The 15,266-nt window shown below is 41.2% G+C and overlaps 1 protein-coding gene across 1 annotated transcript in view; it reads right to left on the reverse strand.

Annotated features, from left to right (window-relative positions):
- The window catches only part of SPON1 (spondin 1), a 205,465-nt gene extending 197,223 nt beyond the window's left edge, over positions 1-8,242 (reverse strand). The window contains exons 1-2 of the mRNA XM_064452786.1: positions 7,807-8,242; positions 224-330 (exon numbers count right to left, since the gene is read on the reverse strand). Of these exons, the coding sequence (XP_064308856.1) occupies positions 224-330; positions 7,807-8,029 (330 nt within the window). The 5' untranslated portion in view covers positions 8,030-8,242. The remainder of the gene's footprint in view (positions 1-223; positions 331-7,806) is intronic.
- Between the last annotated feature and the right edge of the window lie 7,024 nt (positions 8,243-15,266).

Genomic DNA, 15,266 nt, shown 5'->3' on the forward strand with positions numbered 1-15,266 from the left:
GGAAGGTGAGCTGTATATAAGGTACCTCTTGAAAGCCTTGATGTCTTGAAGAGGTTGCATGGAATATAAAATATGCTATGTTGCTCTCATGTCAACATCCCCAAATATTAATGCTTTCTTAAAAGCACAGTCTGCATTCTGCTGTGCAAATAACATCTCCCTTTGAGCCAAGCATACAGTAAGGAAGATTCCTAGGGGTACAGATCAGGGAAAGTTCTCTCACCTGAAAAGTTCCTGCATGGTCATCTTCTTTGTCACCTTCTTTTCCTTCCTTGAGAGCAATCAATGTGAATCCTCGGAAGTAAGCAGGAGTGGCAGCAGAAAGTGTCACTGAGATAATAAACACAGAAATAATGAAACCATAATATTAATTGTGAAATCAGCCACTTGCATACCATTTCACAGTTCAGCTTGAAAGGTGTGTGTTTTAAACTGGTATTAACAAAAGCTAGAGCACTGACAACACAGAGCAGAGCCAGCCAGAATATAAAAATGTTCAGTCCAAGTTTCCACATAAACTGAAAAACACTGGCATGATGTGAAATACCTCACCTCTTTTTTTTTTTTCCCCACATAGACACCCCCTTTTTTTTTTTTAAAGCAGATTGCTAATCTGCTCAGGTCTACAGGAGGATTGTTTTGCTGTTGGTTTAGGGGCAGGGGCGCACATGTTTTGTGGTTGGGTTTTTTCCTTTTTTTTCCTTTGGGGTTTTCTTGTGTTGGTTTCGGGCGGGGGGGGGGGGGTTGGTTGGTTTTTTGGTTGTTTGGGGTTTTTTTTTTAAATGTGAAGGAACATCTCCTGAGTATTTGTCTTCAGCTTTTGTCTTGCTCTGAGCATTGACAAGGATCTAGGCATTTTGGTACACAGAAAGTTTCTTTAACTGTGAAGCAAGGTGACCATATTACCTGCTCCAGCTCAGCTGTGCTCAACACAATACTCCAGCTGATGGAAATGGTCACTCTAAAACTATCCTTCCTCTCCCTTAGCCACAGGGCAGAACAACGGGACACAAGATAAACTCATGGCTAAAGCTGACCTCTAAAGGTCGTGCTTGCTAGCTCCGATGGCCAAAGCATCCTACACATCAGCAAAACACCCTTCCTCTCTCACCAGTCCTAACCAGGAAGGCATCATTGGATTCACCAGCAGAGAACAAATAACGTAATGGTGACTAAACTGATTTTACCAGGCTCAGCACCAGGATTACATCCCTTATTTTCTGCTAGTGCAAGATACCCTTTTATGACTTTTTTCTATTTGCCATCATCAGTACTGAAGCACCGGCAAGCAACACTTGAGTTATATCATCTGTAGCTCTTTTGAATACTATCAGAAAGATGGAAAGAGGCAGAGCTTTGAAGCAGGACTTTTAGGGGAGTTTTAAAATTACTGACCCTTTTTCAACACCTTACAGGAATCCTCTTCTGAAAGAGAGGTGAATTTTAGGGAAAAATTCATTCTGAATTAAAAGAAGAGAGAGAGAAAACTGCACTACTAATACTTTTAAGTAGCTTTTACTTTAAGCATAATGCAGTCAGCTTTGCTTGTAGCACACTATTGTCACACTTTCAAACCCTGATTGGCACAACAAAAATTGACGACCACCCAGAGTTTTCATGAGCAAACCACAACTACTAATGCTGTTTCATAGAAGAGTATTCATAAGAGACTCCCTCTCACACAAATAGGCCGTGAGGGGTTGAAACATGTTACTAAAACTGACAGATTGCCCTTAAAAGATATGGATTTCAGAATATGTCCAGAGTTCATTTGGAACATATGGTGTGCTCTTTGATCTAGAAATTCAATAGTAGAAAAATATAAAATAGGATATCTGAAGATTTCTAGTATTACGCAGCCAAAAAACATGGTGTTTGTACCAATACATAACGTTTCTGACTATATGTGAAAAAAGGATTGCAGAGATACACAAAAGATTAAAAATTGAAATGAAGTGCCATGTTTAGACCTGTACAAATCTAGAGTAGTGATGGGCATAATAGCAAGCCCCAGAGCTCTCAAGATTTTCAGCACACACTTCATTCCATAGAACATTATTATGAGGTTAAATCCCACCATTTTTGGGGGGAAAGAAACTTCCACATTTTATATGCAGGAACCTGTTGCCTCAAATGTGTATATTCTTGGATGAGATGGAATAGTGCAGGAATTATTGGTAGTTAAAGGAGGATCACAGTTCAAGGTAGTAAATAACGTTTAGGCCAGATAGGAGGGTATTAGCAATGAATGCCTCATTTTAAAGAGCCTCCTAAAAGAATACAAATCAGTAGAACTTCCTACAAGGACTGACAATGGAAACATCCTGCTACGAAGAAGGGTGTGAAGATAAAGGAAGGCCACAGATGTGAAGTCACCAGTGATAAATGGGAACATCTTGCCCCAGAACGTGCGGAAGCACGGTAAATGGGGACAAGGTAATTCTGGCAGGGTAGATGTGACACCGACTCAACTGAGGGGTGAAAGGACTACCCACACACACACTCCTTTTGAGCATGTGCAGTGAATTAAAATCACACTGTAGCTTTAAAAATAAGCAAAAAAGATACAGACCAATGGAAGAAGGGGATGCTCAGTCAGGTCAATGTTTATGTATTAGATAGGCGTGGTGTGTTAACTGCCATGTCTAACTGTCAGATGAACTCCAGTAGGGGTGCTTGATTTGTGGCAACATTCCACCTTGCACCCTGTGCAGAATGAAACAATGTGTCCTCTCTAAACTCCCAAAACACAAGAAGCATGCTATTTTACATTACAGGTAACAAACTGAGTAGTAGGATAATAGCATTAAAATTTCTGATTACATTTCTAAATATTGTTCCAATTCATTCATTTATTATCTGCCCAATAATTAGTATTATTAGCCCCATTTTGCAAACTTCTGCAGCTCCATCTAAATGAAAATCCACAGCCAGCCTCTCAGTGGCAGTAATTGAGAAGAGCACGCTGCTGAACTCAACAAGGATGAACACATTACACTTGCTTGAACACTGAGATTCTTAGAAAATAATTGCTATAAAGGTCTTTTACATGTAACAAGTTTTTCCATATATTATATGTAATTCAAAAGTCTGAATCACTGAGTAAAAGGTTACACCAGAAATACTTAAATACTTATGCAGGCAAACAGAGGATCCAGCTGTGAACTGACTCAACAGTTTTCATAATTTTCCTCACAGATTTACAGACCAAACAAAACAGCTTTCAAAATTCTAAACAAAACACCTACCTTTAACATAGAGGACATCTAAAATGCTATAAAAGCCATCAGAGAAGAAAAAAAAAAAGGAAAAAACAGAAAAAAAGTAAGATAATTCCAAAGCCTGACTCATAGTTTTTGAATGCCTGGGGTTAGAAATACTCATGCTGTGGTTGCACAGTCATTTTAACCCAGAATAAATCCATGCTTCCTCCAACATGAGTGATCCTGCCCTCCCCCACCCCACACTGCTCATATAGCAGCAGCATCCACGCAGCTGTGTTGTCAGCTGAACTGGGGAACACATCCAGCTGAAGACTAAAACAAAATAAAAAGCCCCAACCAGAGAGTTCAGCTGGGTCCAATCCCCAAGAGGCTGCCCTGCACAGCCCCAGGAGCACTTCTGCCAGCGGTGGAGGCACCCGAATGTAAGTGAGGGGCCAGGAGGGTGATGACTCACAGGAGCAGAGCAGACTCATGCAGGATTCAAGTGTATGTGCAAACTCAGCTTAAAGATACCAAGCTGAATGTGTGCTTTGGTCACCCCTAAGCTAGGCCAGAACAAATGCTAACATGTGAGCTGTAAAGATTTCTGTCAATTCTCTGAACTATCCAGTGTGCTAAGATAACATTGCAGTGAAAGGCTTTATCTGAAGCTCTCCTAAATACAGAGCCGTGTTATGGTGATGGTTCCATAGTCACTGGCTCTGGACTGATTGTTTCAGCACAGAAGAAGGAGCCTTGCACGGCACAGGCAGCAGTAGGAAGCTGTCAGGCTACATCTGGTGTTCACAAGAGATAGCGGCTCCTCGTTGCATGAGAGTTGAGAGTTGTTCTTGGGCTAAACTCTGCCATTTTAAAGAACAGCTGAGTATCGCTCACACTGTGTTCACATTAGTTAACGTTCACTGAACAATATGAACTTCCTGTAAAGATCAGTTAAATCTCAGTGCAAGTCTCAGTTACTTTAAAAGGAAGATTACACATCAGCAGTTACTTTTGTCTGTTTCCATCCCCTCTGGCAAATCTCTAATTACCCTGCAAGTTGCACTTTGGCACACACCTTCAACACACTCCTCTTTCCCCAGTGTCCTCAGCTGTAAGTGGGGTGATGAAACCAATTGCTCCTTTGGTGTCAGGCAGGAAATCTGGCTTTCCACATCCTACGCTAGAGAACATCCTGTGTTGTACATTGCACAAGTACCAACAAATACACTTTTAATATCTACTTTTAGCCATTATTTGTGAAACATGAGAATCACTGAAATATTTACAGAATGAGGGTTTATTTGTAAAGTATAGAAAATAGTGTTTGCATGTTGGAGAGAGGAAAGAAATGGAAAGAAAAAGATTCAACTTTCCTTAGAAGTCCTCAAACTAATGCAATGGAGTGTGTAACTGTAACTGAGGTTGTCCTTAAACTGAGGTGAACAGACTTACAAGTGGAAATTCCATTAAAAACACAAACAGCATCTACATAGACAGCACGTCTAAGGACTATACTAGACAAACCCTCATTTTCTTCATCAGAATAACAATTTCAGAAAGTTATGGAGGAAAGTATGTACATTGCATGTTAGCACATGAAATGGACCTACTACTGCCTTTTTTTAGAAGCAATTTCATTTATATTTTTAATAGGACAAAAATTCCATTTATTTTCTTGGAAATCTCATGCAATCATTAATCTAACTTTACAGATCAGTAAATCTAGGACTGAGTACTTTTAAGGATCATTACCCCGTAACACCATCTAAACTTTAGGCTCATTTGTGCCTTTTGAATGCAATGGGAACTTTGACCTTCAGTGGAAGCAAGAGCAGCTACATCAAGGTCTAAGTTAACCAGCAGGTAGGAGAGGACCTCAGCCCCAGGCTGGTGAGCCCACAAACCCGGTACTACAGGAAAACCTGCCCACCACGTGCATTTGGCTGCCTGGTCCGCAAGGGGAGAGGCAACAATATCGCAGCCTGAAAGACCAGGCAGATGAAGGCCACTTGCAGGCTAGAACATCAAGATTCCCAAATCAGATGTTAGAAATCAGTCATGTCACCTCCCCTGTGGGACACCACAAAGCCCATAGCCATCGTTGCTTTGTTAGACATTAGGGAGGAAAGGAAGATGGCTCCTCAGCCCTGCTGCTGCCTCATTTTTAATTGTCTGAAACAGGACAAAGTGTCCTTATTTACTGCTGCCAGAATTTGCAGAGCAGAGGAGATGTATACCCATTCAGAGAGTTTTTCAGTGCTCAGGGCTATTTTCCTCTATCACAGCTCCAGAGAGGTGGAAAACAAAGGCTTCTGTACACACAAATCCACCCAGGATTCCCCTTAGGGCAAATAGATCCTGGTTGACCTAAAGGTGAGTAACTCCAGGAAAGCCACAAAAATTTTCCCAAAGACAAAAGGCAGCTGTGAACTGTGGCCTTCTGATTCCCACAGTGCAGGAGTGCTGCGATGTTTCCTCCAGTGACTGCAGCCTGAGGGTCTTATGTGGGTGTCATGTCAACCAGTGGTCAAGAGAGTCAAGAACATAAATGCACCCCTCTACATTGTCAGTTTGGTGGAGTACAGCATTTCTATGTGCAGTTAATTCCTGTGTTATCCACCTTGCATAAATACTAGTTTATTCCAGGAGCCCGCTAGGGAACGTGCCAAGGGTCCAGACTGCATTAAATCAAATGGGGGCCATGGAAACAGGCACATTTGGCACCAGTGCAACGGAGGTTTTGTAAATCTTCTGCACTGTTGTACATCTACTAATTTACAGATTAATAAACCCTGCTGTAATCCTGCATTTTTTTTTATCATTAGTTAGATTTTTCTACCCATTGTATAAAACAGTAATAAAGTTCCAGTTGTTCTGCAGAATTTCCTTTGAAAATGAGCTCTTGAAACTTTCTGTAATGCTGTTTTAACTATTGCCATAGATAATGTATACGTTACGGTAGCATTTATTTATGTCTTCCAACCATTCCAAAAGTGTCCTTAAAGGACAATCTAGATAAGTTTATGTGCCACCTGAATACCTCAGTCTTAAATACCCAACACTTGAGCACATATTTTGGTCTACATTTTAACTTTTTACTATTAGCTGTAATTTTCTCCCTTCCAAGAAGCTACAATATACTAATGTGATTTTATTGAGTTCCTAATGCCAAGACCTAATATGTCCACAAAACTAGTTCTGCTAATTCCTCTGGGAGTTTCTTTCCACCTACATTTCTGTACAATAGAGACATCTTTGGTAGATGACTGAAAATACCCAATAATGCTTTTACAGAGTAAATTCCAAAACTTCTTAAGAACATCCACATTTGTCACTGCCAAAGAACTTAAGTTATCTTTAGCCTGCTTAGTAGATGTATCAAACTGACATACATTAAATCTTTCAGACTCAAGGTACTAATCCTAATGTCTGGAACAGTTAACCAATTTGTGGGAAATGTGCATTTCCTCACATGATGTTAAAATAAATCAATTCTTGAGAAAAAAAAATCAAAAATCATGCAAAGTTACAGGCTGATGCTCAAAACAGGTTGATCACTGCTGCAGATGTATTTTTCAGCCTTTAAGAAAACATGATGACTGTGCTGTGTGCACACTTTTTTCTCCCTACTTATACTAAGATTCCCATGTTAATACAATAGGAAAACATTGCTCTTTACACTGAATCTAAGGAAGGTCATGAGAAACACTTAGAAGAAACTCCTAAAATTTGTTTTCCAAAGTGATGCCTCTAAAGTACATTAGTACCTAAAACGCCCAAATTATTTTCAAAGTGTTTTTAAAATACAAAGTGAACAGTGTACTCCAAGAAGGTTTGTTTCAAAAGACATCATACGGTGAGGCAGGAAAAGTGACCAAAAACTGCTTTTGCTTATTAATTAGAAAAATACGCTGAAATGTGCTTTGGAAGTTAATGTCAAGGATTGTATGCAAAATGCTCAGCGGAGAACGAATGCCTCCATCTCTTATTTACAGTGCTCATTAGCACCGTCTCTGCCTCTTTCCTGTTCGAACCATCTGTTCATTTCCCCAGAAAAAAAAAAGGGGGGGAGGGATAAACATAAGTGGAAAATGTGGGAAGTTGGCAGTGTGCTGCATCACTGTTTGCCCATATGCTAACTCATTATATTAACATTCATATTTCAGGGCAAGAACAATTAGCTCCGGGTTTCCTCTCTTTCCTGCTGAATGTTAAAGCTTCTCCTATTCACTGTGTTATATCTGAAGGGATAGAAAGTGGGTAAACGGGGAAGAGCGTGTGTTTTGTATCACCTCAACTTGCAATCTTGTGCTAGCGCTGAGCAGCGGAGAGGATTCATAAACGAAAGGAAATTCCTCTTAATACTGAGTTTAACGTTTGGGAGTAAAGTGATACTGTGAAATCCAACTCCCTCTCATTTGTCATGAAAGCATCCCCAATAAAGTAATGCGTGGGAGTATATTACCCTGCCTTAACCCACACAGTCACACACACGCGCCGAAAGGGATACCGAGATGACAGGCAGAGACACGCTATAGTTTCGGAGACACTTGTCCTGAGCATTCCCGTTAGTATGGGCAGTAGAGGATGGCCAACTTACCCCGGTAACTGTTCCCAGGCTTGTAAAATTCTGGATCGCCCTCCACCCTGAGGCTAAATTCATTATACCCTTCCCTCCGGGTGCCTTGGGCTCGCAGGATCCGGCTGCAATATCCCTCGGATTTCGCGGCTTTCTCCAAGGTTTCGTCAGAAAACCCCTTGGCCACCAAGGGGAAAGTCAACGCCAGGAGCCGCAGGGCTAGAGGCTGCAGATGCGCGCCCATCCTCGGCGCTCCGCACAACTTTTTATCGTCGGGGCGGCGGCGGTGCCCGGGAGCCCTGGGCGAGGGGTGCCGGGCCGGGGGGGCGGGCAGGGCCGGGCAGGGCAGGGCGGCCGCGGTCAGCCCCAGCCGGCAGCGGACCCCAGCATGAGGCTGCCAGGTCGGAGGGACCGGCTCGGCGGCTGCCGGGGAGAGGGAGGGAAAAAGCAGGGAGGGGGCAGAGAGGGAGGGGAGGGGAGGGGAGAGAGAGGAGGAAGGGAAGTCTGATCTTGCCCAGATCCCGAAGTGAAGTGCTGTTTTGTTTCAGAGCGTGTGATTAGCAGCTCGGTAATGTTTATTTAGCCGAGCTGAATTCACAGGGTTTGGTGAGAGCGCGGGGGACGCTGCTGTCTCCTAGACATCCAGCGCGGCGGCGGGGAGAGCTGCTGCCGCTTGGGCTAAGCCCACAGACCTGAAAATAATCACCCGCATTCCTGCCAAAGTCTATAGTTACTGTAGGTATAACAAGGCTCAAAGAATTTCCCGCCACCCCACCACCCATCTTTCTCCAAACCAACAGACACGGTAAACATTATCAACTAAATCAGCGCAGATGGACCAAGACAACTGCTCGCTCTCTGCACGCTTGACAAGCAAGGAGCCCCAGCTGCAGCTTCTCCAGTGTAAGCGTCTCGTACCACAGAGGGTAAAGATGTGGACTGATGGGTGTGCCAGAAAAAAATGAGATTCATTTCTACATCCACCCGCAACTGTGCATATCAGAGTTGCAGGCTATGTAAGTGCACACGCACACACAGCACGTACAGCTGTGAACACAGTCCACCTAAGTAAACACGGGATGTCTGCTCTTGACACTTGGAAAAATCACACACAGATTAAAACAGTAAGAGAGCGAGTCTCATTATTTTGCCTTTATATAGGGCACATTGAGGCACAATGACACTGAATGTCTCATCTAAATCCACATAAGTAGTTTACTGCAGTGGAAAAAAGTGAACCTAGACCCCTGGGGTCCCTCAATCCAGTGTTTTGATCCCCAAATGCTGCTCTTCTCTTCCTCCCTCCACTGCTTTGTAAGCTGAGCGGAAAGTCAGAAAGGGCTGTCCTCAGTTGGGACCTGAATACTTGGAAAGCCAGGCTGACTGTGGAGATTTCCACAGCTGAGAGAAGGGTTTGACTATGAAAGGATAAAAGCACAAGTTGCTTTTTCTGTTCCTCTCACCCTGCCGAATGAGGCAGAAAAGAGCAACCCTGACTTTCCAGTGTAATCTGCCAGGTCACCTGCCACCCCTCAATCCTCTCCCTTCACTGTTCCCATCCCAGCCGACCTGCCAGTACAAGGGCAACGATATTCAGTCTGCTTTTGCTGCTGAAGCTTTGGGTTGGCTTCTTTATGCAGGATATTTAGTTGCATGCTTCCAAAGACCCTTGTTCATTGTGACTACAGTTCAGCAATGTCATAGACTCTTGGGTATCATTTGACCGCTATGTTCAGCTCATTCATTTTAGGGGAACAAGGTTCACTTTATCCAGGTTCTTCAGTCAAATGTATCAGTGAAGAAAAACAAACCAATATGCAACCAAAAATGGCAAGACAACTATAACCATACTGGTATAAGATGCCTGTGAATTTGCTTCGTTCTCCATAGTTGACTTCTCATTTCTTTTGCTGAGATTGATTGAAAAGCAATTACCTGAAGCATTCACGGTGGGAACCACACACGCTTCTGCACAATCCGCCTTTGTTCTGAGGCAGAGTTCTGGGTTCTAACTCAATGCTTCTCCAAGGATTTCATTTCAAGTCCTCTTCATGTTTTTTTGTTTTGGTTTTTTTTGTTTGTTTGTTTTTATACGGTACCAAACTAATAAAAAGTTAACTAATCCATCAACATCTGTTGACTCCTTAAACTTACAATAGATCCTGTATCTCTTACCTTCTTTAATCCCTGAATTGGCCTGGCCTATTAGTTCTAGTTTCTTTTTTGTTTAAAAGCTAGTGTGTTGGAAAGTTTCCTAGAAAGGTATAATACAGTATGTCTTGTTAAAAGTGAATGCTTCAACTTAGCAACTGATACAGATAAATTAACTTGCACTGCCTAAAGCCATGAAATGAGTAATTTGTAGAAACGGTTTAGAATATGGGCAATGTCATTAGGCATGGGCATCCTCAGGGTTTTCTATTTGTTCTACTAATTAGTGTGTGTTTGCCTAAAGCACCCAGCATGATGTATCAGTCAAATACACATGCAGACCGATGAATCCAACCATCCATGGCAAATTTAACAGAGAAAGCTTCGTATCTTAGAGACTGCAGTGCTGTTTTTCTTTGTGTACTTTCTGGGATGAATAAAGTTGCTGTCCATGACTATTAGGCATAACAATCATTACTGGGGTAATATTGCTTTTGATGGAGCTGTAATGGTTGGAGAAAACTCTCTACCCTCCCCCTCACCCCACAAAGTGGGCTTTCCTAACAAACAAAAGCATTTCACTAGATCTGCAGTCTTACTTTTTGCTTGCCCCATATAAGAAGCTCATTTTTAAATGGCATTTTAGAAGATTTAACTAACTACTGCAGGATATCCCTGTGTTGACTGGAAGGTATCATAGGTGGCATTTTAAATGTTGTCTTTCCTTCTGCTTCTATGATTTCAAATAGCTATTTGAAAGCTTGGGAATTATCTACAAGGTGACAAGTGCAATGCAATGCTTGGCTATGAACACCTGATTTTAAGGCCCCTAGACCTCAAAGTAAACCAGTGCCTCAGGTAAATGTCTGAACTTATTATAAGATTATTAGATCCCTTAGAAGGGTCAGTTCACGGAGCAGAGGCCAACAAAACTAGCCAATAAGGAACATCAAGGTGACAGGTGCTTTAAATCTCACGGTCATCAGGTGCTTGATAACTTTGCTAGGCTGCAGGACTCACCTTTCCAAACCTAGGAGCTGGAAGCTTAAGCCCAGCTTTTAATACATTATATAAATAAATATAGTAATAACAACAGGGGAATACACCTCTTTCAAAAGATGACTGGGAGGAATGATGCCTACACTTTTACACAAGTGTTGGTGACTACAGTATTCATCTAGGATGTCATAGAGACATAGGTTTAAATTCCTTGCCTGGTTTGCAGGTGTTCAAATCCTCCCCTCTCACTTCTCAGGAAGCTTCTAACCATGAAGCTCTAACTGTTCTGGAAGCACCCTCAGTCCGTCACGGAAATGTTAGATTTCTAAAGTGGAGCTAAAGCTCAAATGAATAGCCAGAGAGAAAGGAAAGTGAGGGTGCTCTATCAATGAGGATGCATTTTCTGAGGACTGGGATCTAGGGTGCCTTTCATTCCTCTGAAGATATTAACTGTATTGGGATCAATAGTTATTCAGTGTTCCAGTGATCAGCTAACATCAGAAGTTTGCAGTAAGTACATTCTGAATACCACTACCAAATTAAGAGGCAGGTTGAGGAAAGTCCCCAAAAGATCTTCTCCTCATGAGTTAAACGTTTAGTTGATCAACACTGCCAAGACAGATGACACTGCTGTTCGGGCAAAGGAAGAGTGTATCGGATGACTGGCAAATAACACTGCAAAACAACCTGCAGTAAAACCTTTGGTGACTGGAAGGGTAAGCAGGAAATTTGAGGATTGCGCTTTCAAATATGCCTATCCCATTTTTTGACCTTTGTGGCTTACTAAGGATCTAGCTATTAGTCTAATTTACATCCCTATCTCCTTTCCCAGCCCCCCCAGCAGTCACAGGCAGTTTTTCTTAAAAAAAAAAATATAGAAATTTCCTCTATTGATTTAGATGGAATGATAATCTCAGTGCTACTAAAATTCCCCTCTATCTACAGTAAGAATAGGGTTTTCTAATACCAATTGGTCCATGCTGTCTTTGAAGCCTGTTTAGAAAAAGATCTGGAGATATCTATTGTCCTATTAGACAAAGTAAAGGGCTTAGGAGGCACTTAAGATGATTTCTTATGGCTCTCTATCACTGTTCTTTACTTTCTTTCTCTGAGGAATCTAAGAAGTGAAGAGTAATGACAGTAAATGTTTGCAGAGGTCTGCTCACTATTTATACTACTGTCAGTCAATACAATGCATCTCCAATATTAAACTTCCCAGTAGCTTGATTACATTTGGCTGTTTAGTCATGCATATCTTCAGCATATTTTTATACTGACAGAGTGTTTTCATTTCTAAAATATTTTATAGAAATATTTGTTTCCTGACACGATGAGAATAGCATCATACCTATTACTAGAGAAACACTGCAACGCTGAGCAGAGGGAAAGGGAAAAGATCTTAAGGTTCCTTTTGGGCTTAACTGGGGCAAAAACTGAATGAAGCTGGAAAACCATGGGACAAGACGTGTTGAAATAGCACAGAGGCTGCAAAAGATCTAGAAAAGTTTTACCAGCACCCTGGGTTACACAGGCACAATAGGATTTAAATAAGGCTGCTCTTGAATGGATCTGTCAAGATCAAATGTTGACAGAAGCTCATCTTTCACACACGGTCTGTTTTGGGAGGTGGTTTGCTAAGGAAAGACACAGATTTCTTGGAATATTTAAACTCAGGATTCCTTTCAATACCAGATAGTAAATATGTTCTTTAAAAAAATCTCTCCCTTTATCCCACACAATGACTCAAGAGCTATCTTGGGAATCCCTGAAAACTCCCCAGAGTAGATTAAACTGAACAAGTTTCTCCAAGCCCAACGTGAGGCTTCATTTACCCCTAAGGAAATTCTTTGCCACAAACCTGGAGCACCAGAAACTTTTAGGTCACATCTCCTCCAATTACACCTGTCTTCATCACTAGTCCTTGTCTTTAGGAACTTCCCAATTTCCATGGCAGGGGAGGAGGGCATGTGTTCCCTGCTGCTCCCCTCTAGTGCTTCTTCCAGCCCTGCTTACTCCACCTCACCCATGTACCCACCACTGCTGCCTTGCCATGGTCCCACCACCACTGTTTCCAGGGTCACCTTGGCCAGGACCTTTTACCACAGAGCAAAAGTTCAGCTCTTAAAAAAATCCCAAAAAAGAAAAACCAAACAAATCCAAAACCCTCACAAAAAAAACCACACACACACAAAAAAACCCCACCTAATTAAGTTGATCTACACTCCTTCCAAACTAAACCATACAACAACAAGCCTGCAAGGGTTTGTGTTAATTTTAAAAACTTAATCCCAACACAAAATTCAGCATGTTTTTAATTTACTCAATCACCTCTCGCTGATTTTACATGTTTGCTGATTCCCTTGCATCAGCCTTGACCTCGGTACCTCTAACTTGACCAAATCTGGCTAAAATACTAATGGAAAATAATCAAACTGAAGTAAGCTTTTGAGCATCTTTGCTGTTTAGTGTTAGCTCTTCAACATTTTCTTATCACTATATCTTAGCTCTTGGATTGCTTAACACCTGTAGATTGGCTATTGCTCTGACTTGCTCACCCTGCATTTTTATTCCTCTAAGAAGTGATACCTGATAAAGCTCCTGTTTTTTCAGTAGCTGAACTCCGAAAGTTGTAAGGAGCTTTCAAGAACAGCCAAGATAAAAATTCAGGGTAAACATTAATATAAATTCAATTCTGCATGCAGAAGAACTTCTTATTTTACCAATTCCCAGGCTGGACGTTTTTCCAGGAAAAACACAAAAGAAAACTATTGCAGTCAAAGAGGTGATTGGTTTATGTCTGGACAAATAATTTATAAAAACATTCACCAAACTCTATATATGCCTAATATTTATTCAATCAATCCATCATATTTTTAAAAAGCATTTTTATAAAGATACAGTAAGTAATTAAAGCTTCAATCAACTGTGATAAGAGTAGAACTTAATTACATAAGTACTTGCCCAGATTATAGTAGCGATTAAATCTTAAATGTGGAAAGAAAATGCTCCTTGAAGTAACACACCCTATCAACACAAAAGACCCCAAACCAAGAATTATATCATCTTCAAAGACAAAAAAGAATGCACAAAACCAAACAAAAACACCACCTACCCACCACCCTCAAAAAAAAAAAAGCCAAAACCAAAACAAATAAAAGAAACCCCCCCCCACGAACACCCAAACTCACCCCCCACCCCCCAAAAAAACCCAAACCACAACAACAAAGCCCAAAGAGATGTGGGAGGATGATAAATTTTTTTAAAATTTCTGGCACTGACCATGAAATCAAGACAGAAGAAAACAAATATAAGGTGATGCCATTAGTGAACTGACACATTTGCAAACTGGACTATAATTCAAGCATGTTGATGTTTGCAAAATAGAATTGTCTCCCAAAGCAAGCTTTTTACAACAATCTCCTCCTACATATTATGAAGTTATTTTGCCCATGTTATCCTGTTGAATTCAGTAGCCCTTCTTCCTTTTAAAGAAAATATTTACTTTAGCATGTTGGACTGAGGCATGTTTGTCATATATCATTAGATGGCAGGTTTATTTGAACCTTGTACTGTCACCTGCAGCACTTCTGTAGTTTACAGACTGTTGACACTTCCATTACAAGACCCATTGTCTCTGGGAATCTAAATCAGCTACTTACATCTCCAAACCAATGCAAATTAAATATTTGGAAGTACAATGAAATCAAGGGTGGGGGAGAGGCAGCTGTGTTTGCGTACATCTGACATCAGCCACATACTATCAAGGAGAAAGCATGGCCAATTTGAGAGTGCAGGACTAAGAGAATTGCATGTCAGAAATCATTCTGCCACTGAACAGCTGGGTTGAATCTGAGCTCACCATGTTCCTCTGTAGTTTAGTTCCCTTTCTGATAGGATAGCAGAATATCTTTGTAAAGATACTGAGATCTATAGATAAAAAAATACAGCCTAAGAACAGCCAATACCTATGTGTTATTACTCCATGCAATGGTTAAAGCTCTACAAGTATTAGAACATGGTTTCAAAGCAGTTTTGGGGCACTGAAAGATTTTTAGAAAGTTTCCTTTCAGTGTATTTATGCAATTCACAGTTATGTCAAGTGTTGTTAGATATTCATATGGGTCACTAGAAGCGCAGATGAAGGACAGATAGTCACTATGCACAAGATTTCTGCAGGGAGATTCTGCAGTTGGGGATATCAGGAAAAAAAAAAAAGGCCAAAAAAACCCCAAAACAAAAAAACCCCAATAGTTCTACAACAAAGTTTCTTAAATCTCAGATTTCCAGTTCAAATATTAAAGGAGCTTTAGGAAATACTTCAAAGATTTACA

This window comes from Phalacrocorax carbo, chromosome 5, assembly GCF_963921805.1.
Source record: "Phalacrocorax carbo chromosome 5, bPhaCar2.1, whole genome shotgun sequence".
NCBI classification, from domain to species: domain Eukaryota; kingdom Metazoa; phylum Chordata; class Aves; order Suliformes; family Phalacrocoracidae; genus Phalacrocorax; species Phalacrocorax carbo.